General features: G+C 43.9%; 1 protein-coding gene across 2 annotated transcripts in view; it reads right to left on the bottom strand.

Moving 5' to 3' along the window:
- The window catches only part of SSH1 (slingshot protein phosphatase 1), a 542,618-nt gene that overhangs the window by 272,489 nt on the left and 245,621 nt on the right, over window positions 1–24,508 (bottom strand). Inside the window, exons 1-2 of one of the 2 annotated variants that reach the window (XM_078667403.1) lie at window positions 3,248–3,460; window positions 1,773–1,876 (exon numbers count right to left, since the gene is read on the bottom strand). In XM_078667403.1, the coding sequence (XP_078523529.1) occupies window positions 1,773–1,876; window positions 3,248–3,345 (202 nt within the window). In that variant the 5' untranslated portion in view covers window positions 3,346–3,460. Of the gene's footprint in view, window positions 1–1,772; window positions 1,877–3,247; window positions 3,461–24,508 lie in introns of those variants that run through there. The other variant, XM_078667402.1, reaches the window with a different exon arrangement.

The raw sequence follows: 24,508 nt of genomic DNA, 5'->3' as shown, positions 1-24,508 counted from the left end.
ACGTGGACTTTCTCCCAGTCTTGGTGGCTAAGGCATGCCAAGAGGGAATACTTCATTAATGTATACAGAAGCAAAATCTTTTTCTGCTAAGCGTGAATCTAAAGGAACGTGAGTCCCTGGGGAAGAGAGCCACATGACACAGACACTGGAGAGAACGAGCACAAGACAAAACAATTGGCCCTTTTCTAAGCAGAAATGAGAAAGAATGCAAAGAATTCTTAGTCATATCAGAGAAAGAAACGAGAACAAGCATTCCCTCTGAAAAGAAACTTGTACTCGACACTGAATGGAGCATGTGTTTAAAGAATAATGCAAGCAGGAAAAGATGCCTCCCAGAGTCCAACACACCACTCCTTCAAGTGGAGAAAAAAACCTCACAGAAACGGAGTAAGGATGGTTTAAATTGAGTTTCAATGACAGAGCAATTAGTAATAAAGCATCCACACATCACACCTTTAAAATAGACAGAAGTCGTGCTAGCATATTTACGCTGCATTTTAAGTTTATACGTACATACACACACAGAACTATCGAGGGGAAATGAAGATAGACGAGCGTTAGGCAGAGACCCACGGATCTGGCGGTGGCTGGGGACACAGGAGTACTACCTTTACCTCTGCCTCCACTGGGGCTGTAATAGCCCGACTGAGCCCATACAAGCAAAGATGGGGATCAGACACCGGCAAGGACGCATAACAAGGGGAGTGGTAATTAACAGCCGTTAGTGCCCTGATGGTGCTGGCAAGATGCAGGAGCTGCTTCTTACCTGTACAGTGGACAAAAAAAAGTCTTCTTTCCCCGGGCGTGCTCCTCCTGCAGCCTCCAGAAAAATTGTCCTTTCAAACATGACTGTATAAGCTCTAGTTTTTGCTTTGTTGAAGAAGAATGTTAGCCTGGCTGCCATGGAGTATTAAATGAACCAGCTACCACATAGGACAGGTAGCTGGGAGACATAGAATGCTCCCTGAGAGGCTTACAACGCTAGTTCCAGGCTCCAAAGGGAGCATTCTGATTGGCTGGTAGCGTCCCATTGTTCCATCTAGAATGCTAATACTTTATATTCTTGATTAGATGATGTTTATGTTCATTACCAAACCCTTGTTATGCGTTTTCACCTGAGGCTCAGACCCATATTTGCAAGAGTGAGCAGTTAACAGCTGTTATTGCTTACTTAGAACAATGGAATGCTGGAAGTGCCATGAAAACAGTAGTGAGGCAGAAGGAGAATCACAGCTAGTGTGGGCCTTGTGTCTAACATCCTAGTGTTTGTCTTTCTGATTCTCTCTGCTTAATTTAGAACATGCTCTCGTCAGAGGGTGGTCTACTCTAATAGCATCCTAGACTTAGCCTACTACTCTCTCCCTCGTTATAGAGTTTTGCCTGTGACACAGGCTGTCAACTCAAAGAGAGGGTCTTTAAAGACTAGTAGATGCCTCATCTACAGGCTACAATGCTATTGTATACCGTGGTTCCAAAGTGGGATCCAGATTAGGAAGGTGCAATGGTGGAACGTGGAAGAGGTGTGGCGCAGCAGCCAGGGTTCCTGACACCGGACCACAGGGTTCACGGTTCGATCCCCGGCTCCAGGGGCAGTTAGCTCGCTTAATCTTCCCGACGGCCCCCAGCGCTGGGACACCTTTCCGGAGGTAGCTGTGCGCTTTACAAATGCTGGTATTTCATTTATTTCATTTCAATGGTGGTGACAATTTATCTCATATTAAAAAAGAGCAACATGATTTTGTGAACTTTCTCAAGAAGGAGCAATGACTGACCTGCATGTTTATGAAGATGAAGAAGACTCCGATGTCCTTGCGTGTTGTTCCCTTGCTGTAAAAATAATGCGGCTCCTTTCACCATAAAAAAGCTCTCGCTTAGGCTGAAAGACATACACATAAGCCTTGTCAACAAAGATTGGCAGAAAACAAATCCAATTAAAAACTAATGCAAACAAACACTACACCTTATGCCCACAAAATCACAGATTTGCTTAGAACACTGATAAAAACCGGAAAGATCTTCACATCCTTAATTAGTATTTCATGGAAGGATGCACAAACGTTTTCATAACAGTCATTGCTTAACTGTAGTTTTTTTAGAATTACAATGATTTGTAAAAGTAAAAGAAATCAAGCGGCATCTATCACATTACAATCTTATGCTCTGAACTGTTAGCTTGCTCCATACATTTATTTTTTACCGTCATTGCGGCACAGAAACAAATGGGACATATTTTATTAAGGTAACCATGATTCTTAGACAGAGAGGAAAATGTACATTCAATTTCCTCAAATGCTATTTAAAATTGCCATCCCAGTGCAGTGGGTTCGGACATGTTTCGCTTTCCTGGGGGCATTCACAGTGTTAAGTCAATAAGTTAGTTTGTTTTTGGAGCACCTATCAACTAACCTATAAAAACACATGATCACCATCTTTCAGGTCAAAGAACATGATTGGCTAAACAACCTGGCAAATAGGTGGATAAGAAAGACCCTTTAAATTTCAGATAGCGAGGAAAAGGACGTGATCAAAATTGGCACGGCTCCTCTGTAAAATTAAGAATTTTTTTTTAGAATCAAAACATCTTCACAGAAACCAATCAAAATCCCTGGGAGTCTTGGAACCTTCTGCGCACCTCATGCCAAAAGAACATTTTACCAGTGTGCCAACAACCATTAATGATCTATTTTGCACATTAGTAATAGGGGTATAGTACAGTTAATGTTTAAAAGTTTGAACATTAAGAATGACTGTATATATTGTTACACGACACACACAATTTCAAACTGATCTGTTGAAAGTTTTATAAAGTGCCATCTGTAGGCAATTTTTTATATTCTATTAAAGTGCAAGACATCTGATAAAACTTACATAAATGGGACACACATACATCCATCTTAATGTTTATAAAGTTAAACAGCATTTATCAGTGCACACTGAAAGGTACATAGTACCAGAAAACAGATATATGTTGAGCAAAACAAAATCACAACATTTAAAGAAATCCTCTGAAATACGTTTATAAATGAATACATCAACTGAATTATAAAAACAGCTGACCTTCAAAGTGGGAAGTTATTCTGACCTAAAGCTTTATTTAGAGTCTGCATGCAACAAGCTCTAGGAACATCAAAATGGAAGCATATTAGCGTTATTATATACTTAAACCCAAAGTCGCAGTTCATTCCCCTTTCAAAGGGCTTGACTGCGAATGTCAGGTTAGTGGGTTAGGGACTCTGACACTACTTACAGGTGGTATCTTTGATTCTGTGTGATGATGTCACTTCCTAGAAAGCATGGAAGCATCTTCACCAGGGCGTCCTGGGTGCAATCTTTAATGATGTGCATGGTTACCAGCTTCCACTCGGTCCATGAATCTCTGGTAAGTGCAGCGCCTTATAACTGGACCTAAACGCGAACATGCAGATCATCCAGCTGCAGCCACAAAGCAGCAAGCATCCCAACAGGGGGGTACCACCAATCCAATACATCTCCAGATGCAGGAACTGCACGGATTCAGCCTTTCCTGAGATGTTATCCAAAGCCCAAACAGCATCCTTTTCATCCCATTATCTAGCACTAATGTCCATGCGCTTAAGATGCTGCTGCATCTGTGAAGCTCGATCCAGTCTTCGTAAAAGCCATCAATAATGCTCTCATTTCAAAAAGCTGAAAAAACAATCTGGCGTGCGGTTCAAGTTCTGTGAGATCATCCCTTGCTCATGTTAGCGGCAGAGTGAGTCAATTAGATCGGCATTGTGGCTTCTGTTGTGACACAGACACATAGAAGCAATGGGGCTCGGAGCGCTTCTGAACACTCAGATGGGCGGCCTCAGCCCAGATGCATTACAGTGGTTGAATCAGACCCCCTTGGTTCATGGATTTAACCTTTTTGACGCATTAACAACAATGCACACTTTATGAATTATCCTGTATTAGGGCTCATTGCAGGAGTCGATATATTATTAACCAGTGTTTTCAGTAGAAGGGTCCTCTCCTTTTCATTCTGCGTCTTGCGTCTTCCTTGAGTGTTTCGAAAATTCCTCAAACATGCACTGTGCCTATTGTATATCCAATACTAGAGCTTCCTTTCTACCGTGGCAACAAGGGTGCAAATTGTGCATTCTGATGTATAAACGACTTCTAAGTTTTTCACCAGTTCTGCTGCCGCGTTACATTAAGGTACATACCTCGCTGAGGCCACAACTAAGTCATCCGCTGCAGGGAGATACAGCTGTCCTTAAAGATGCTAGTTCAGCAATGGAAGCTCCTTAATAGAAATACAATGAACTTGTGCAGAACTGATCTTCTACGTCCATATCGGTTCAAGATGATGCTTATAATGTGCTGAAAATATTGTCGCTGGAGTCGGACCAAATTCTAAAGTCCCAGGTATCCGGATCAGAAATCCAGTCTCCACACCCGAGAGTTCGCGCCCATCCCTCTGCTCTGGTAGCCTCTGGCGGGAGCAGGGAAGGAAGAGGCGGCAGAGGGAGTGCTGTGAGCCCAGCCAGCCCTGTCTCCGGGCTCGCACAAGGCGCTCGTCCAGCGCCTCCCGATGAAAGGGGCATTCACATGGGAAGCAGCTGAGGCGGCCCCTGTTTCACCGCCACGGCGCTTCTCGCGCCACAGAAGGTAGCGCGACCTACAGCTGAAAGTGGCAGCTTCAGAATTCGAAATGAAAACCAACATTTCTGCAAAAGGGCGTCACTTTTCTACGCAGAAGCTTGGCACGTTTAACTAAACAGTAAGGCAGTGTTGTTCCCCGCTAGCCTCAGCCCACGTGCCCGGGCTCAAGACACTACATCACAAGGGAAGACACGTCTTTGACGGGAAACCGAGGGCTGGGGGCACAAAACTTAATGTATACAGTACTCGATGCCCACTTCCCCGCCCACCGAGACCCCCTTCCATCCCCACTGCAGTAGCAGCATCAAGGCAGCTCTTATTCCCAACGTGTCAAGATCTTCTCAAAGTGATGACAATGAATGGGGCTTTCAAGCCCCTGGTGCCAAGGGACAGTGGCCCATACAAATTCCTCACAATACTTAATTGCTCACGAGAGGACGATTACTTCATTCCTTTCTGGCGAAGGATGACGCGTGCATGCGTGTATCAAGTGACCCTTCGGGGGCGATCCCTTCAGCCTTTACCATCATATCACACTGGCAGGACAGCTTGTCCCCCATGAACATCATACGGTCAGGACAGTTTGTCCTACAGAGGGTATTGTCAGCATCCTGTAATCACATACCAGTACATTTCCAAGAAAACTCATTCCAATCAAAGGCTATCACTGAAACCCCATTTAATTGAAATGCAAAATCAGAGAAATACAATTCAGCGAAATACATTTGATTGAAATTAGATTTAAAAAGTGTGAAAAATAGGGTCAAGATAAAGGGTAGAAAAGGGGCTAAGTTCAAGTTCACACTCAGACTAAAGGTTTCAGTCAACATTATGGTGAGGATACAGGTAAAATACAAGTTTCGGGTCAAGATTATGTTAAGAGAAGCATGGAAGATGGTGGGCAGTTGATCGTAGCCATTGGAGCATCCACGTTTATTCTGCTCCAGCAAATACCTCACCGATGGCCTTGCAATTGCTGCACTTACTGTCATAGCTCACCTGTCAGCTGTTGGTTGTTTCTCTGCGTAGGTGTTGTTTGGCTCTGGCTTGATGTGTTACTTGATGCAGAAATGGATGGCAGCCCTGGGTGGAACTTTATCCTTGTCTTTTGGTTAGAAGCTTAGGTCCTTGACCACCCAGGTAAATTACTCTTCATTGCAGAGGGAGCTGTCTTTGAGTGCAATTGAGTGTCCCCTGGGTGTACAACTAGGTCAGAAGATCCGCCCACACCCTAAAGTCCTCTTCATTCTTGTCTTCAAGTCACATGTTTTCAAGCGTATCGTCAATCATTGTCCACTCAGACACATTCGCTATCCATCTTTCCACACTGGGACCCATCAAACCCATCCCAAGTAATCACTACCCACCATTTTGCCAGGAGCAGCAGTAAATGCACAAACTTAAAATCCATTTTGCAGCCCTTCTACCAACAAACATTACCCAACATGCAAACAATAGGTTCTGTCGTTACTGGTGTCCAAGAGTATCTAACACATGTTGAATAGAATACAGACAACGCGGGAGAAACACCTTCTTGGAAACTACCACCTGGCCCATGCGGGAGAGTGGGAGGCAGTTCCAGAACTGAACGGTGGACCCCGGGCCCTCAGTGACCCTCCCGATATTATACTGCATGCGTTTCTGGGGGATGTGTGCCACTATAATCCCTAGGTAATGGAACCACTCCATCTCCCAACATAGGGGCAGTTCCGGCAACGTGTTCAGCTTGAAACCAACTGATGCTCCCAATGGAAAAACCTAAGACTTCCTGTAATGACTCCTAAGGCCCGATAGTTCCCTATCTAAAGATATCTAAGTAATATAATAGGAAGGGAACTCTGAGGGGTCGACAGAAAGAAAAGGGTGTTGTCTGCATATAGGGACACTGGGAGATTGACGGGCCCCACTCTGATCACCCATCCAGCCATGACCTGTCGGATTTGAATGGCCAGAGGCTCCACTGCTATTTCAAACAGGTGGGGCTATAACGCCTGACAAGTGCCCCTACTCACCTTCCACAGATCTAAGCATACCCTACTGAGTCGTACCCTAGCCGTGTGACCAACATACAACCCACACCGAACCCAATCTATTCCAGGACACTCCTAAGATCATGCCAGTCGAAAGCTTTAGCAATATCATTGGAGACTATTGGCAATTCCTGATCACTAAACTTCACCTGGAGGAGCACATGCATTAGCCGCGGAAAGTTCATTGTGGTGCTACGCCCGGATATGAAACCGCATTGGTCATCATGAATTAACGGTGAGATTACCTGGCGCAACCAGAGTGGCAGTGCTTTACAAAGCACCTTCGTGTCTATGTTGATCATTGTAAGTGGGGTAGGGGCGGGTTGATTCAACGCATCAGATCTAGGTTTTAAGATCAAAGAGATGCAGCCTTCACACACTGTCGGGGGGGGATCCCAGACTTCTTGGCCTCCAAGTATACCTTTAGCAATCATTGTGGAAGCATAGGGACAAATGAATGATAAAACTCAGAGGGAAATTATCACTGCCCGGAGCCTTCACTTTGGCAGGCTGGCTTGAGCTGTCAACATTTTTTCTAAGGTGAGAGCTGCATCCAGATCCTGGGTAACAGTCTCCTCCAAACGCGGAAGTAGGGTGGTCACGAAAGCAGCAACGCGCTTAGAGCCAGGGGGCTGCAGATTATGGTATACCTGTTCCTAGTTGGACCTTATGACATCGACTATGCCCCTTTGTGTGTTAACTTCCCACACCTAAGAAGATCGAAGGTGAAGAATGGGGAAGTGAGCCATTTCTTGTACCAGTGCGTCCCCCTATGAAACTGCGGACAATAAGATTTCAGTGTATTTCTCCAGTCTATCTCGCACAACTGCAACCTGCTGCTGACCCAGTACTTCCCCTTGCCGCCCCTTCAGATCATCCGAGGGAAGCTGCTGAATACGTGCCAGCTTGCCTTTCTTCTCGGTGAGCTTAGCCTGCAAAGATCACCGTTCCCTGCAAGAGAGAACAATATACTGCCCCTAAATCACAGCCTTCATCGTCTCAGTAGACCAACTATGTGTAAAGGACCAGTTAATCTTAAAGAAGTCAGTCAGGGAACCAGTCAAGGTCTCTCCGCCCACATGGTCCTGCAACACCTCTTGAGGGAATCTCCACGTTAACAGCGACCGAACACCACCAACCCACTCAAGCTTGCAGCAGACAGGAGCATGATCAGATATATAACAGGACAAATGCGCTACCCCGAGGACTGTGGAGCAAAGGGGCCAGAGAGTAATATACGAGCAAGCCTACTGTAAGTGTCGCGAGTCAGGGAATAACAGGTACATTCCCTCAAGGCAGGGTGGGAAGCGAATCGAGTCGTAACCTCCCGTAGCAAAGTGGTCATCCATGGCATAGTTTTAGGATGTGGGGGGCGACAATTGAGGACTCCATCTAGCACACAGTTAAAGTCTCCCAGCACTCGCGAGTCCAATGCAGGCAGGAGGACATCCTGCACTTTCAGATAAAAGAACTCGTCCTGAATATTTGGCCTAGAAGTGTTGACAAAGGCTCCCTCGACTCCTTCGCCCAAACCGCCCACTTATGAAAGGACTCTGCCTCACTCAAAGGTCGAATCGAGGGTCCATCTGACATGTCCAACCAGGACCAAACGTCCTCAGGGCATTCAAAGAATGAGACTTTCCCGCTGCAATGACACAGAGTTGAGCTGGGCAGAGGAGCATATATTTGTGGTCCATAACTCGCAACCTCTTCTTAATCTGGCCATTGTTCCACGAGTGAGGAAAGCACGAACAGGAGGCCGACGGTTCTCACTGAATGTGTCAAACAAATGGAATGCTCTCTCTAGAGAACTCCGAATGGAACCGGATCACCTGAAATTCAGAAGAGCACTTAAAACCTTCTTGTTCCCTACCACCCTCTAACCTTGCTTTCGCTTGAGTTCACCAGGTTCAGATCAGGATTAGCGCTGGGACGCTCCAGGGCAGCCATGCGCTCTATAAGTCCAAATCAAATCAAATCAAATCAATCAACAGCTAGGAATGACTCACTGAGATCCTGCACCCTCTGCGCATAGTCAGGGAAGATTGTAATGTTTTGGTTCTCGAATTGAGGACCAGGAACCTTCCTGGCAATTTTCAAAATAGAATCTCTATCTCTGTAATTCAGTATTCAAGCAATGAGGTCCCTCGGGGAGTGCAGGTACCTGGGGGAAGATCCGGCACCAGTGTCCTATATGCCCTCCCTACAACAAAAAAGTGGGACAAGTTTCTTGGTCGCAGAGTGTGCCACACCCAATGTTTCAGAAACCGCTCAGCAGACTGACCCTCCGCCCTCTCCGGGAGCCCAGTAGGTGCAAATTGTTCCTCTAAGAGCAACCCTCAGCATCCTCTACTCTACCCTCTAAGGTAATGGAGACCTTCGTCAATCAGGTGACCTGTTGTTTGAGCTGTTGCACCTTTGTCTACATGTTATTCTCCACCTTGTCCACCACTTTGCGGAGGTCCGCTATCGGTAAGTTCACTTCTATGGACACTCCCATCATTTTCCACTCGAGAGAGACCCTGAAATGCCCCCAAGAGAACACCCAGCAAGGGCTCTTCCTGCTGCTGCGGAGATCGCTCTAGTGCCTCCGGACACTCCTACAAAGAGATTCTATGTGAGGCCTTGCGAGGGGTAGTATATTGGGTAATTGTATTCCCTGCTGTTGTCTCGGAGGCCTGTCCCTCCCCATTCTGCCGCTGTGGACTTGCAACCAGTAAGCGACAATCACCCAACCCAGATCAGGTCTCAAGGCCTCCGATCGTCCACCCTGCCAGTCAGAGGCAGGAATCAGAGATAGGGGGTACAGTACAATCCCAGATGCCCAAGCATATCACAACTCCCTCAACAAATAGGAGCAAACCAGCATGTAGGCAAAGGCCAAGCACAGAAGGCAAGATGCAGCAAACCCCAGGAGTCGCAAGTACACAGGAGTCATAGTGAGGGCCAGGAAAGAGCTACCCAACAGGACAGTGACCCCCAGTGGAGCAGCAGGCTATGGGAAAAGCTTAATGTTGAAAGGGCATATGCAATTTGTGGAGGGCAAGCCAGTGGCCGAAAGTTCTTTCCAGGCTCCACCTCCTCCTCCTGCCCCGCCAAAGGTACAAGAGGTCCAAGTGTCCAGAAAGCCCTGGTAGGTAGGTGCCCAACGTCCCCACATGAAGCTCAAACAGCGAGGTTGGTCCAGGACCCACTCACCACCAGGGCAACCCACACTTGTCACCCTGGATGGATCGACTCACGAGGCCTGCGTATTTAACGTGTCCAGTCCAGCCATGGTATTCCATGCCTTTCCCAGGCTGCCAAGGGGTCCCTTCGAAGTTTCCCCTGCAGGCCCCAAGAATAACAGGCTAACAGGCTCTCCCCAGCGTTGGATGCAGGGTTTTGATTGCCTGCGTCATACTATCGGTCACTGGGCACCCTTAGGACCAGGAAGGCAGCTCCTCCTTAAAACACTTCGATAGCAAGCCCCTTTACTTCAGGGCCTGTAATCAACTCATTGTCAACTTGGCACGACCCGAAGTATTCCAGGAGTCCCCACATAACCAGGCTAAGTCCTCCAACACCCGATGGCCCATCAATGAGGGGGAACAGTCACGTGCTACAGGCAGGCCAGCGCAAACCATGAAGCAGCCCGCTCCGCCTGCTTAGACACCGTTCAGCATGTGGCATCCAATAGTCCACGAGGGCTTAGCTGCTGAACACTGATAGGCTCCCGGGCATGATCTCTACAGGCGTCAGGTCCCTCCAGCAGCCCCTCTCACTTCCCGAGCGTCACTCTGGCCACGGGTTTGGCCAACGCTGTCGGAACAGGCAGCCCAATGCTCACTGTCATCTAAGGGGGCCCCAAAAATTGCACTCTCACAAGCCCCCAGTCAGGATCTCCCGGGGACACTGTCAGTCCCCTCCGGAAGTCCCCTTACAGCTTCTTGAAGTGCGGGATTGCTGGGCCCAAGCCACGTGGCCCACAACGTCTGATCTGCCTCCCAGAAAACTCCTTCGGCACTGCTTCAAATCAGCTGACGCTCTCCACATTCTTTCAGAAGAAGTGGGAAAGGGGGACCGCAGCATGGCAGGACAAATTTCTAGTATGTTGGAGCAGGATGGTGAAGGATTTAGCGGCGGGGACATAGAGCTCCTTAGTAGCACGTTCTGCCAGCCATCTTGGTAGGCCACCCCTCCATTCATTGGATGTTGATTGCTCCTGTCCAAATCTTAGAAAGTGATGACTTCCATCTCTGGAGCCATGACACAGAAGAGCACAGAAAGAACAGTCTTCTTGATCTTTGGCTGTATTCCACAAAATAGAAATATTGCAATGAAAACACTAGAAAGCACCAATGAGCTTCCATGCAAAGGACCCATCCTGCATCGCAAGGGCAGTAACAAGAATGCTGAAGTGGAAACCATACGAGTCTGTACACCAAGGCTTGCACATAAATTGCACTTTCCTGTTCCAAGTCAAGGATTTCCTTCACACTGGCACGCCTATCCTTGATATGAGAGGAGTGTTTGTCTAGAGAGAGCCATGGATGATTTACTTTAGCTTTAGGTAAACCACATCAGGAAGGAAGAAAATTGTTTTTTATGGGGGTAGAAGGAGGAACAGCAGAGGTTGAGGGCTAAAGTAAGATGATCTGCCTTTCACCCAGGTTGAAGCAGAGTCCGTTCTTGGCTATCGACATGTCAAAAGCAGAAACACATCCTTTAGCTGTTGTTTATCGATAAGGAGAGGAAACTAGAAAGTGTATGACATTAGCTAAATCTATTTGCTTTCTAAATCCTCAAATCAACTTAAATCCCTTTCCGGGAGCAGACTGATATTATGTGGTAACACTAGATGTAATAGAAGAAATCTTCTAGTTATTAAACTGGGGAACATCATTCATGCCTTTTGTGTTACCAAATACTTTTACTATCTTAATATGTCTTTTTTGTAAAATTACAATGAAATGTAAATAAGAATAACAATTCCACAGTACATATCTTGACTTTACAAAGAAAGCAAAAGAATGTTACAAGTATTATCCCCAACATTACATAAACTGTTGTTGTTTCATTTTTTTCAGAACTCCAAATTACTATACATAATGAACAGAAAGAGCAAACATTAATGCATGGTTTCTCTTCCTGTATTTGTAGAAAGGGAGACCAAAGTATCATAGCTATAAGAACAGTATTTGGGTTCTCATTTAAAAGCAGTAGAGAGGGATCCTCTTCACTCTGCAGTATAGTAATTAAATTGGAAGCAAGAAGACACACCTTTGCCCTCCCTCCTTTCTATTCTAGCAAGTTAGTTACCATAGCACACATGCTCAAACACTGTCAACCAAAGAAATTTAGCGAGGGGTCTCGACACAGAATGTCCCGTCAGTAACTATTTAAAAGCAGCGAATGAGCCAAGATGGGAATGGTCACGCCCTGACCCTCACAGGGACTCCAGATCCCTAAAGATCCTAACTTTGCTCCACTGCATTGTCCTTCCCATCTAGGCAAGAAATCAGGGATCACAGATTTGCAAACATCTCAGCAGATGGTGACCTATTGCTTAGAGCTCCACTTACACCACAGTGTCTCTCTTTGAAAATGTAAAAGTTCTCCACTCTAACACTTGGTTAATGTATGTTTGTGAGCTGATGATTATTAACTGGTCATGACCAACTTGCATGACTTTGCTCAATGATAAACTATTTTCCTGGCAGAGAGGTAGTGATTTCTGCAAGGCACCTTATCCCTACAATCTACGGCAATAAGCGAGTCTCCTAAAAATAGTCTATTCGTACAATACAGAGTGGGAATGCTATAGATAAGCTGATGTCATCCTACAAACATCCAAGGGATATACTCTCAGTATTTTAAAAACAAATCATGATTATTACACAATTAGTAAAACGCAGGTTACAGGGACACAGATACAATATCACCTAACGTTCCTCCAGTAACACAACTTATGTTATAGCTACTAAGAACACACACTTCTGCAATGTAAGTCTTAGTATGGTTCAAGAGTATTTCAGCTCCCAATAATGTAATGTATAAGTAGCAGGTACAAGCGCAACTAATGCTATTTAAACTAATTTCCCTCAAAATGTAAAGCACCATATTCACCATTTTAGAAAAAGGCAAAGTATCAGAGTGAGCTCTGGTTGTTTGTCAAAACATTAATCCATACTAAATATTACAAACAGACATTTAAAGGTCTAGCATACGTACTTACACTAAAATACTTTTTTATCCACCGCTTTGTTTAATGAACCTTCAGCAAGTGGAATACTTGACTAGTTTGGATGATTTTCTTCAAGATTTAGTAAAGTATGGCTTATATGGTTCAAATATTTGGAGCTACTCTACCTATTGTAGGATGGCATGTCACTGGGTACCAGTAGAGGCTATGATGAAATTAAAATGTTTTTGCAAGTGGAAGCACAGCACCCCTGAGATATTGCAAAACAGCACATCCTTCCCATAGCTATTAGGTTCTCTCCACCACAGAAGTTATTTGTCTGGGCTCATTTGTGTACAGTCTTTGGAAGTTACTTTATATGAACTATGGATAGATGCAGACTTAGAAATTCAGACACAAGCTAAGCATCTCTCCATTTCTAAACCTAGCTCAGACGAGTCTTGTTTAGACAAAAAACAAGAGACAGGACTACAGCAAAGGCCTTGTCTAACACCACAGCCAGTGTCTACAGCCTCAGCTATAGCAGTGCACTTTATAAATGTTCTTTAACATACTCACTTTTTGGGTTCAGAGTTATGGTCATTTCAAAAACCTATTTTCCATAATTTATTTTACAGACCACATCGAAATAGGTTGCTTCCGACAAGCAATTAGATAATAAATCTAGTAGACGTTTATATCCAAGAACTACTGTGATACCAGCCCTCTGCTGCCCCTCTTCTTACATTCACAATACAAAGCTTATGTGCTATTCTGTTCATAAAGCATAAAGTTGATTTGGAATACTCCGATGTTGCTTCTGAACATAGTTTTCTTAACATAACGATTGTCTTTACAGCTTCACACAGAAATAACATAGCCTTTCTCTGCAAATCTTTTGCTTGGTTTTGAAATGACCTACAGACATTATTCAATGAGGCTACATAACACCAATCTCTCAAAAGAATAAACTGATTCCAATTGGTTTGGGCTTTCATTGATTGTTCCTTAGGATGAATAATTAGTCAAATCTACCACCTTATTTAGGGTCTGAGCAATCAAATGATTACAGACATTATGTCATGAACAAAGAACAATGAGTGAAACTACAACACACCACACTCTACAATGCTTGTGGAATCTAAATCCATGAACATGACTAACTAGCATAGTTCATATCTTCCTGTCAGACAAAATAACAAAGTAAACCAACACAAAAAAGGCTTATTCTGTCTGAGTGAAACATAAAGGCGCTATTCTTTTGAGACCCAAGCAGTGGTTAAAAAGTAAATGTCGGGCCCTAGTCAGGAGGAAGCTTGCACTATCTTCCGGTCTCCTGTTACTGCCGCACACAAATTAGACCAACTAGTAACCTTGTAACCCCCTGCAAGTGGGGAGAGGGTGTGGCGTAGTGGCAAGAGCTGCCGATTTCGGCTGTGAAAAGCCAGGTTTGAGTCTGGGCAGAGGCTCATCATCCTGTGATCCTAGGCAAATCCCTTAGTCTCCCCCTGCCTACTAAAATGAGTGTGTCCTTAACTGGTGCTATAAACCGTGGTGTTGATTAAGTGCAGTTGCAGAACACAGCAAACCACTGGCTCAAATTAAGCACTGGACCCAAGACGCTGATTTTCATAAGAAGGATAAGATCATAGTTTTAGTGAGTAAAAAAACGATAAGAACAATCAGATTCGTAAGAATTTTCATCAGTTGAAATGTATATTTATTTGTTGGTGCCCAAAACAAAGGTTGTCTCATAAATGTGAATATTGTATGCAGGACACCACAGTGTTAATCGATTACTCAAAGAAGGATTTGTGGATATGACTGATTAACAGTGGCACATATTGAGACATGTATATGTAGGCATTTAGTATGTCTGTTGGGGGGCGGAGCACATCAGTCTAGGAAGAAAAAATTGTATCATCCTCATTATGAATGAATAGATTAGGCTAGCTTTTTATTCCATAAATCAATTTTGCTGTAGGAGTGAAGGGTTCGGAAAAGAAACTGCCCGGCAGTAGAGCCCCAAATACCCCATACCCTTGGGACATCCATGCCTGTGGGTTCCTCCTCATCCTCACTGGGCTAGATTGGGCTCCCAATGGCTATCAAATGATTATTTCTTGATGCAAGGTTTGCAGACCGTTCGTGATAGAGTATCAGACGTAACAACACTGGTTTTTACCCGCTATTCTTTCACCCTGTGGGTATTTAAGAAGCTGCTGACCTTTACATTTGGTTGTATTACCACACAGGACTTACAATTAAACCTTTACTCTGCATTGTAAAGTCTGATATACATATCTATTAGGTAGGTGGTTAGGTTGGTAGGAAGGTATATAGATAGACAGACAGACAGATAGACAGGCATATACATATATGATATTAACTTGTGCTTCCGTTCCACCCATGGCCCAGCGATGGTGTCATGCTTGTTGCACTGGAGAAACAGGCCAGCAAAAATACACCAAATCAAAGAAAATAAGAAGCACTCCCTCAGGGCCTTGCATTCATGTCTGTTTATTTTGTGCACAGCATGAGTAACAGACATGTTTTGGCCTCGCGGCTTTGATCACCTGGGTAGTCTGTCTAAGTCTAAATATACACCCATTTCCCAACTGCAGTTCCATGCATTGCTACTAGAGTGAGCACTATTTATCCAACTAAATTTGTACAAAACACTATCATCATGCTTCCCATGCAGTCTTACTTCTGAGCTGGCTGTATTACCTAGTCAGCCCGTATGCTGATCAAAACATACCATATGCCCTGACCCGTTTGGATCTCTTGATGGCACTCAATGCCATTGATCACCAGTCATTGCTACGATCTTACAAGGGCACAGTTGTATTCTGGGGAGAGCAGTGCTGTTGTCCCTTCTTTCTTTCATTTCAGAACACAGCCTGCTGACTTCCCCAGCACTCAGTCATGTCCCCATAACGTTTTCATCTGTATATAATCCCAATGGCATACTTTACATAATCTTTTGGTTTTTCCCTATTTAAGCATACTGAGGACACCCATATTATTTGAAAGACCACTGACGATCCAAAACAATGTGCCATCTATTTACATAACTGTCTGGGAAAAGTTGAGTTCTGGATGTGTCGGAATCACTTAAACCTCACCTTTTCGTTCCTTTCATTTTGGTACCTTCTGTTCTGGTCGTCCTTCCCGGGGGATAAACTTCTAATGGCAAATGGTGTAAAAAACCTAGGACTAAAATTCCACTCCTCGCTAATTTTGATTAATCAAAAAGATTTGGTGGTAAGTTCGTGTAAGTACCAACTTTGTCTTTTGAAATTAAATAAGCATGTATTCTCTTTTCCTCACAAGATTTAAATTCTGAACATCTTCAGTTAACCTTGAGTTACTCGCATGTGCACTGCATAAGCTACAACTTACTCAGAGCTCAGGGGCCAGGGTGCTTCTTAGACTCAAGAGAACTGATCAGGTCTCTCCCTCTCTAGCATCTTTGCACTGAAGCAGAGAGCCATGTTTAAATCTCCAAGTAGTTCATAAAGCACTTTTTGATTATCATCAGACTCAGCTGACACATTGCTTTCGGCTTTACAAAAATAATCGCTATCTATGATCCAATAATGACTTTCTTGTACCAGTACCCAAGATCAGCTGTTCCACCATTGGTAAAACCACTCGTGAAAGAGCATTTTCAGCTGTAGCAGCTGTAAACCTAAATTCTCTTTTGCTACTAGCCCAATTATCTCTTCTAAAGTTTAGGAAGTGTTAGATATTTCCATCGCCTTTCTCTGATAAGTTGTATTTTGCGAATTATAGCACTGGGTCTGTTAAAGCACCATGAAACTTTGACTTTGAACGGCTGTGCTTTATATGTTTTAGAAACAAAATAAGTAAATAACGAAGGGTTTAGAAAACTGAGAAAGTCCATTCCTTCTTGAGAAAGAATAGTGGGCAAGTGGGATTGGCGAGCTCCCAAATGATTGTTTTAAACATTGCGGCAACAAAGGAATCATATATTGTTTGACTAAACCATCTATATCGATTTTTGCAAGATAAGAATATTGAAAAGCACTTTAAAGAGGGCATGGCATTCAAAAAGCATGTTACCACTTCTTTCAAACACAAATCACGTTAAAAATGGAACAAATCCTCAGCCCGACAACGATTGGATACAGGCTAAGCACAGACACACAATCAGTCATTAGGTGCACGAGGGTTGGGTATATGGTATATGGAGGGTCAGGGGGAAACTACTAACAGCCACATAGTCAATTTAATCACTTCCTAGTTTCAGGTAATTTCCGTGTTACTGGTAGCAGCGACGTATGCATGGCACATGGCCTTTTTGCCTTTGCCTGGCACAGTGTCTGTCATACGTTATTGTGACTCTTCACTTACACACCAGTTGGCACTAGTTCTCACTCCCCCCATATTTGTTGTGTTCTCCTTTTTGATTCCAATTGGTATATTCCCGGTTAGGTTACCCTTACTCAATGGGGTGGGCTTATGTGCTCTTTCTATTGTTTGCCTCGTAGATTATGACTGTTGAGTTTGTGGAGGCGTCCTTAGGGTTCTCAGTAGAAGTCCAGCTTTGCTTAAGACTTGTCAAAGCAACACCCGCTACCAAAACCAGTAAGCCTCTCAAGCACTGAGATCATGTAAATGTTCAAAGCGTCAGGTATGTTTTACTTACCAGTTATACTCGATATCTTTCACTCAGCCGGTTCAGTAAGCCCTTTCTCCACATCAAGATAGAGGTCTACCCTTCCTCAACTGAGACAATTCCCTTGCAGGGGGTTGAGTTCTAGATGATTGTTTCTATCTCTCTGGCTGACCTTAGCTGTTTTCGCCAGATCCCTACCACGTGTTGTAGTTCCATTCTGCTCGCCTGGGTAGGTATTCAGGGATTGCGGGGGCTTTCAGTGTGTCTACACATCCGGAACCCGACACACATGAACAGAATGTTTCAGAATTAAGTGTTCAAAGGCACTTCACAAACCCAAAAGACTGCCACATCATGGCTGACAGATTCATTCAAATTCGTGCAGTAAACAAGGGAACTACAGTTCACTGCTTCCGTAGGGGAACAAAGAAAATGTATTTTCTAGTTTTCGGAGTGCTTTCTGCAGCAGGCTGTCAATGCTATCTGACACACAGACACAAAAATATTGTCCCTCAGACGGATGCTGATAAACGACCTAAAAGATATGTAAGCAAATAGCAAAGCCTCTAGCCCTATGCCTGAGCTCAATGAGCATGACAGCAGAGCACAAACAGGAAGAGGACCACAACACATTACCATCAACGCATCATCGCAAGTTGTATCACACTCCGGTGCGTATTGGTAACCTCAGAATCGGCAGAGTGCAAATTGCACTCTTTGGCCATGCAAATAGAGGAATCTTCACTTCACACGTTAATAACAAAACATAGCTTATCACAATAATGGTTTATAAAATCTACACAAATAATGGTTACCAAATACAATCACAGTTTGCAATGTCACTATTAACCAACTTTGCTTAATTTTCAAGCATTAATATACTCTTAATTCATTGCATTCACAAAAAGCACATTTCAACACTATCACCTGGCCCTACGGTAGGTTTTTAAGTTAGCGAAGAACATGGGGAGGAAAGGTGTAGAGCAAAAAAAAGTACGTTTGTCGAAGGCACTCTCAAAGAAATGTTTTGAAAATATTTTTCAAATTGAAGACTATATGGCAAATACCATACACTCTTATTTGGGAATGGAGATAGAGGTAATGTGCGTATGAAAGGTTAGAAAGTTAAGAAATGAGTATTGCATAGATGTGAAGATCTACAAGTAGAATGATTAGGGGCCAGAAAGTCAAGCTTGATGCAGGTTTGATTGTTTTGGCACGATTTTTTGGCCAGGGGTGATCAATAATAGCAAATAAGGCTTTTTTTCCTGTTGATTAATAATACATTACTATTTTGACTACCCCTTTCTAGAACTGCTGAGATTAGCCCTTTCTCTTTTAGCCATTTCCAAATCCTGAGTCTTTTTTCGCCTCTTCAGACTCTATGTGCATTATACAAGACTAAAAAGATAACAGAGAAACACAAGTGGCGGGTGACAAACTGTTGGGGTAGAGCTCTCGCCACAGAACAACTGTGATATTAGCCGAAAGCCATTTAGCACCAACATACCAAACCTTTCCCAGGTGGAGACCCAGAGGGTTGTCTGGCCCAACAGCATTCAGACACCAGAAAAAAACTAACAACTCTGCAATTTAGGGCTACTTCACCTAATTAAAGTTGGGTAGTGGAGTACGCTTCCGTTCCTTATAGCTGTCTTTTTCCTCTGGCCCCTATGAGACTTACTGCAATATACTTCTGGTTTCTGCTTGTTTGGAGGTTAAATATTCTAGATAAACTACAATGGAACATTCTCTCTTTCAATGGAAAGAGTTTATCTCAATAACCCTGACTATCCCATATACCAATCTCCTTTGCCAATACCTAATATGCTTTTGCACCGTCGCCTTTGAAATGTCACATGTTGACCAATGGTGTTTTATACTAGGAAACAGAAAGCTCTTTTTTAATATAATTTCATTCAAAGTAGATTCTTCTGGTATCTCTTTTGTGAGTTTTAATTTTATATGCTGATCTCACATTGTGTTAAACAAGGTCTTCAGGATTCAAACCTAATTTATATACTTACATGGAGTATTTCTGCTTAGGCTACATGATGCCAAGGAACCTATTAATATTTATAAGAAAGTAAACATAAAATACTTAATAAAAAACTAGTGGTATGAGATGTTATTCCACATACAAGGATAAGAACTTCATCACCTACTATACACAAAAAACACCAAGTGGTGTCAGAAGCGTGAATAAACTGTGCAGCAAAAAGTATAAAAACAACTGCGGGAGCAAGCCAAGGCCAATTGTCAACATTTACAGAAGGCCAATGAGGTCCTGCTTTAATAGAAAAACACGGCCAGCCTAAAATTAAAAATAAAACAATTAACAGATTTCATAGCTGGTCAATTCTTACCAATACCTACTGCTAAAGCATAAAAGAGAAGTATCAAAGATTCACCCAATTAGCTTTTAAGGCCACAATATAATGGTAACATATACCGTACCTAATCTTACTTGTTCAGTTCAGGAAGCCTAGGTGTTGCATGTATGCAACATATCCGCTGTATGGAGATACATTAAGCATACCAACAGTGGATGTTGGAGTTGAATAAGGAGTAGGTTGGGAATGAGACTCTGAACAACATTTTGCCATTATTTTCTTATGTTAAGGATAAACATAACAAGCAACTGAAGCCTTGGGCAAGGAAATGGTAAGTATAAAGTCAACATGAAATAGGTTTTGTAAGGTATAATCGTTCTGTGAAAAACAAAGATCTACTGGGGAACCAAGTAAATCTGCATTCCTTTTCTCATGAGGGCAAACCTCATACATTTTTTCCAACAGAACTGAGTAACTCAGAGTATTCCTTGTTGAAGTACACCTGGGTGGACATTACAAATGACAGTAATGTTTACTGATGTTATAAGGATTCACAACCTACCTCTGGACTAGTGCTACCTAGGATCCTTTTCTTTGTACATTAGATCACATACCCCTTATATTTTCTTATACTCCTCCAGTCCTTTGGGGGTCAAGCAAACACAAATCTACCCAGAGTTTTATGTGAGGGATCAAAAGGTTAACATGCCCAGTGGTAGGGGCACTCAGGGTAGACATAGAATAATCCCAAGTTGTCGAATTAAAAAAAAGTTAATAAAGGGGTCAATAAAGTGTTCATTTCCTACTAACTATGGAATCCTTTTGCAAAGTCGCATGCAATGTGGCAGACATCTTACATGTCGAGTGCTTTTTCTGGATATAGCAAGTTTTGTGCAAATCCACCAAAGGGGCTAAAACATTTTTCATGGGCTAATAACGTTGGTGCTGGTTAATGCATTGGCAGGCTGTTAGCAAGCTAAACTAAGTGCTAGAATCTCAAATTTCTCGCAGGTCTAACTGGAGAAGGCAGATATAGAAACAAGGCAGAAGGTCCCTGATACGCTACTAACCAAGGACTAGAACTAGGTTCCCCCTATATTGTTGACAAAATTAAACTAACAATACTTTTGCTTTGGCATGCTATTTGGACTCGGGGGAGTGCTCTATTGAATCAGCTTGTCCTAAAGGATTGCCTGAAACTGCACGCAGCCCTGGACATTACTTGGCTTGCGCTTGTGAAATCGATATGTGAGGTGATTGGGCTCCCTGATCTATTTTCGGGAATCGTCATTCGGCCCGAAGCCGGAATTCCACTGTGCTGTGTTTACAGCAACAGCAAAAGAAGAAACACATCTTTAGTTCGCATTCGTTCAGCGCGCAAGTTGTTAGGACGACTTGCCTTGGGGGGGTGGGAGGGGGCAGCTTTGGATTTAAAGTCCAACACCTTCCCTACTGTTGCGCTTACTGGAGTTGGAATGGTAAATTAACCTATTCCAAAATCCTGCTGAACGAATGCGTACTAAAGACACAGTTGTTCTAATGACGTCGCTGTGAAGGCACAGCATGACTTCGGCTTGCAGAAAACCATCACGCATTCCTATTTTCTTCTCCCAACTTATGTCTGGTTACTGCAAGGCCAAGCTAAATCAAATGTTCTTAGCCAATAATGTGGCAAAAAAGACTGGTGGCTGATAGAAAAAAATATTTGTGACCTCCTACAATTTGATGAATATACAAGAAGGTCTACAAACCTACTTTTCTTTAATTCAGAACTTGCAACATGGTTTTGTTTTAACCAGATTTCGTTTAAACTGCCTACAGCCTATGGAGGGTTATCCAGCGAAAGGTTATTCACTATCAGATTTAGGTCCTTCCCCAGTGATGCTGCATCTGCCCAGTCTAATTTACACATTCTCTTCTTTTGCACCTTTTATAACGGCTCTAGAAGATATATCATTTTGCCACTTTTTAAGGTGTTTAGGTTCAGACAGTGTAGACCAGCGCTGTTCTTCTTGCAGCATTTACACTGCCCTCTGGTTTGTTATGCTATGGTGCTTTTTATATGGCGGGTTTTAAAAATAAGATGGGTATTATGCTGAAAGGCTGTGTGGTTGTAGACAGATTGTAAAGACATTATGACTTGTTCTGCTTTGGGTGATCGTAATGTACTGTAAGTGAAAGTTTTATTAATGTTATTTTATTGTAATGATTCCTTAGGCGACATCGCGTTTAATCTTAAAACAATGTATTTGTGGCCTAAGGGGTATTTATTGTCGGGAAAGGCTAATGAATGTATATTGGTCTTTCTACCTGTGCTTTTATGCTATAGAAATGCATTGAATAAATAATTTTTAGGTTTCGCTGGAGGGCGGAGCTCTTAGCTCCGCCTCCAGAGAAATCTCTTGATTTTTAGGTTTCGCTGGAGGGCGGAGCTCTTAGCTCCGCCTCCAGAGAAATCTCTTGATTTCCAGTAAGGAGAATGGAATACGCCCCCCTGTCCCATTGGCTAGCTCCATAAATGGAGGCTAGCCATTGGAACAGAGATCTGTCCGTCAAGGCCGGACCAGATTCGGGGGCGTTCCCGAGATTTTTTCCCAGGGCGGAGTTACGTTTTTTCCCGTTCCCTCCCCTTTCACTGATGCGCTGTCCATTTCCGCCCCCCCCTCGCTGTCCTGTGCACGTTTCCCGCCGTCCGTGTCCTCTCCCGCCCCCTCCCGCCGTCCGTGTCCTCTCCCGCCCCCTCCCGCCGTCCGTGTCCACTCCCGCCCCCTCCCGCCGTCCGTGTCCACTCCCGCCCCCTCCCGCCGTCCCTGTCCACTCCCGCCCCGATTGATGGTTATCTAGAGCCGGTGCCCACCCGTCATTTGCCCGTAAAAATCAGCCCCCGCCTGCCTACCTAAGGAGAAGGGCCGCTGCGCTGCCCGCAGCGACCCGGAAGTGGTTGGCCGGCCGGCCAATCCCAGCGCGGCCGGCCGGAAGTGCCCGCCCCCGCAGCCCGGGGGGAAGAAAGAAGAAGCATGGCGGCCGGTTTGCAGGGCTCCCGTGATGCGAGGGAGCCCTGCTGCCCAGGAGGAGAGGAACCCCGCCCGCGGCCCCAAAGCGACCGCCGGAGGAGTGCTGCAGGGAGCAAGGCTCCCGTGTGAGGAGGAGAGCCCCGCCCGCCAGAAGACAGTCGGTGAAGGTATGAAGGTGATGCCCGGTTATTGCTGCGAGGCACGACCTGGCCCTGATTGTAAAAGAAACGATGCATTCAGCACTTTGGCTTGAATGGAATTTCTTTGGACTGCTATTGAAAATGACAAACTCAGTGAGTGACCAGTCCTGCCTTTGGACTATGGTTTCTCTGTGCATTCTGAATACATTTATCAGATGTAAATTGCTCTTATGTTCTACAGCAAAGACATTTGAGTATACTCGTGGCACCTTTGGCACGGCCTAATATTGTACACACATTTTCTTACATTCATGCCTGAAATATGTTAATGTCTTAGTGCACCGCCTATTTTCTATATTTAACGACACAACCGTGTGATGCCCTTAATGCAACAATTTCGAAAGGGTAATTATCTGGAGCACTGTACGTTCTTTGGATACACGCATTTGTTTCCTATTGGAGATTGACCTCTTTGCAGGGAACCCGGGAAACGAAACTTAAACCGCTGTCAGGAGAAAACAAAAGGAGCGTTTTCCCTTAAAACTGTTCTTTCAGTCTGTTATAATCGTTTGACTAGGTTGGGCATTTGTTTTGTATCGTTTCTGTACTTAGCACGGTTGTTTATATGAGAATGTGACATTATGTTGGACTTTGAAATCGGATTTTGCTCTCATGATAAACATTTGATTGATTGAAAATATAAAGGAGCACATGTTACCCGTTACTACTTAGTTCTGAAATCGGTCACTGCATAGAATATACAAACGTACAATAGACTCTGATTCAGAAAAATAGTGGGGCAATAAGTGAATTAACTATTTAATTGAGCAGAATATTACCGTCACCAGTAGCATTGTTTTAGCAGTTTTAGAAGACATCTTTCGACTTATGCGATTATTTAGTTCATAAGTGTGAAAGAGGTGACCACAGAGATAGCTTTCGGCACCTAAGGAGATTCTAACACTTTATCACTGCGTGAGCTGGGCACTTTTCCACCTTCCTGCTTCACTCTTATTTAATATGGTTCTAAGGCTTGTTGGCAGAAGTGTTAAGTGGAAAAGGGCCACAATATATGTATTCCAAACTGTTATGATGAACACTGCTTCTTCGGGAATAAACTTCTGGGTTAGAACAACACGCCATAGTCCTCCAGATCGGTGACTTTATTTTTAATGCATGACTTACACCACCCCAACCAGCCCCATAGAAGCTGTGAACTGTCTATCTTCTAATAGTTCTTAAGAGGCCAGTGTAGCTTGGAGTCGGAATGCCATATATGTGACCCACACCAAGCTTTTGTTAGAGCTGAGTAAACAGCGTGTTGTAGCTTTGAGGTTTCGGGGTATGCTCAGAGCTAGCACTGCAGGGGCACCTCGTTTTTCTTAGTCACATTGCTAATATCTTAAATATTCAGTAAATCCTGCTACCCAACGTAAATAAAGTAATCAACCTTGAGAGGCTCCGAGGATGTCAACATGGGCTTTCGCAAATTCCGAGCAAGCCTCAGCGGCACGTTTGAGAGAACTTTTACCCTTTTATTTCTTTGACTGAAACGTG

Source organism: Lissotriton helveticus, chromosome 11, assembly GCF_964261635.1.
Source record: "Lissotriton helveticus chromosome 11, aLisHel1.1, whole genome shotgun sequence".
NCBI lineage: Eukaryota > Metazoa > Chordata > Amphibia > Caudata > Salamandridae > Lissotriton > Lissotriton helveticus.
Note: the sequence above shows the minus strand (reverse complement) of the source record. Positions and strands in the feature narration are given on the sequence as shown.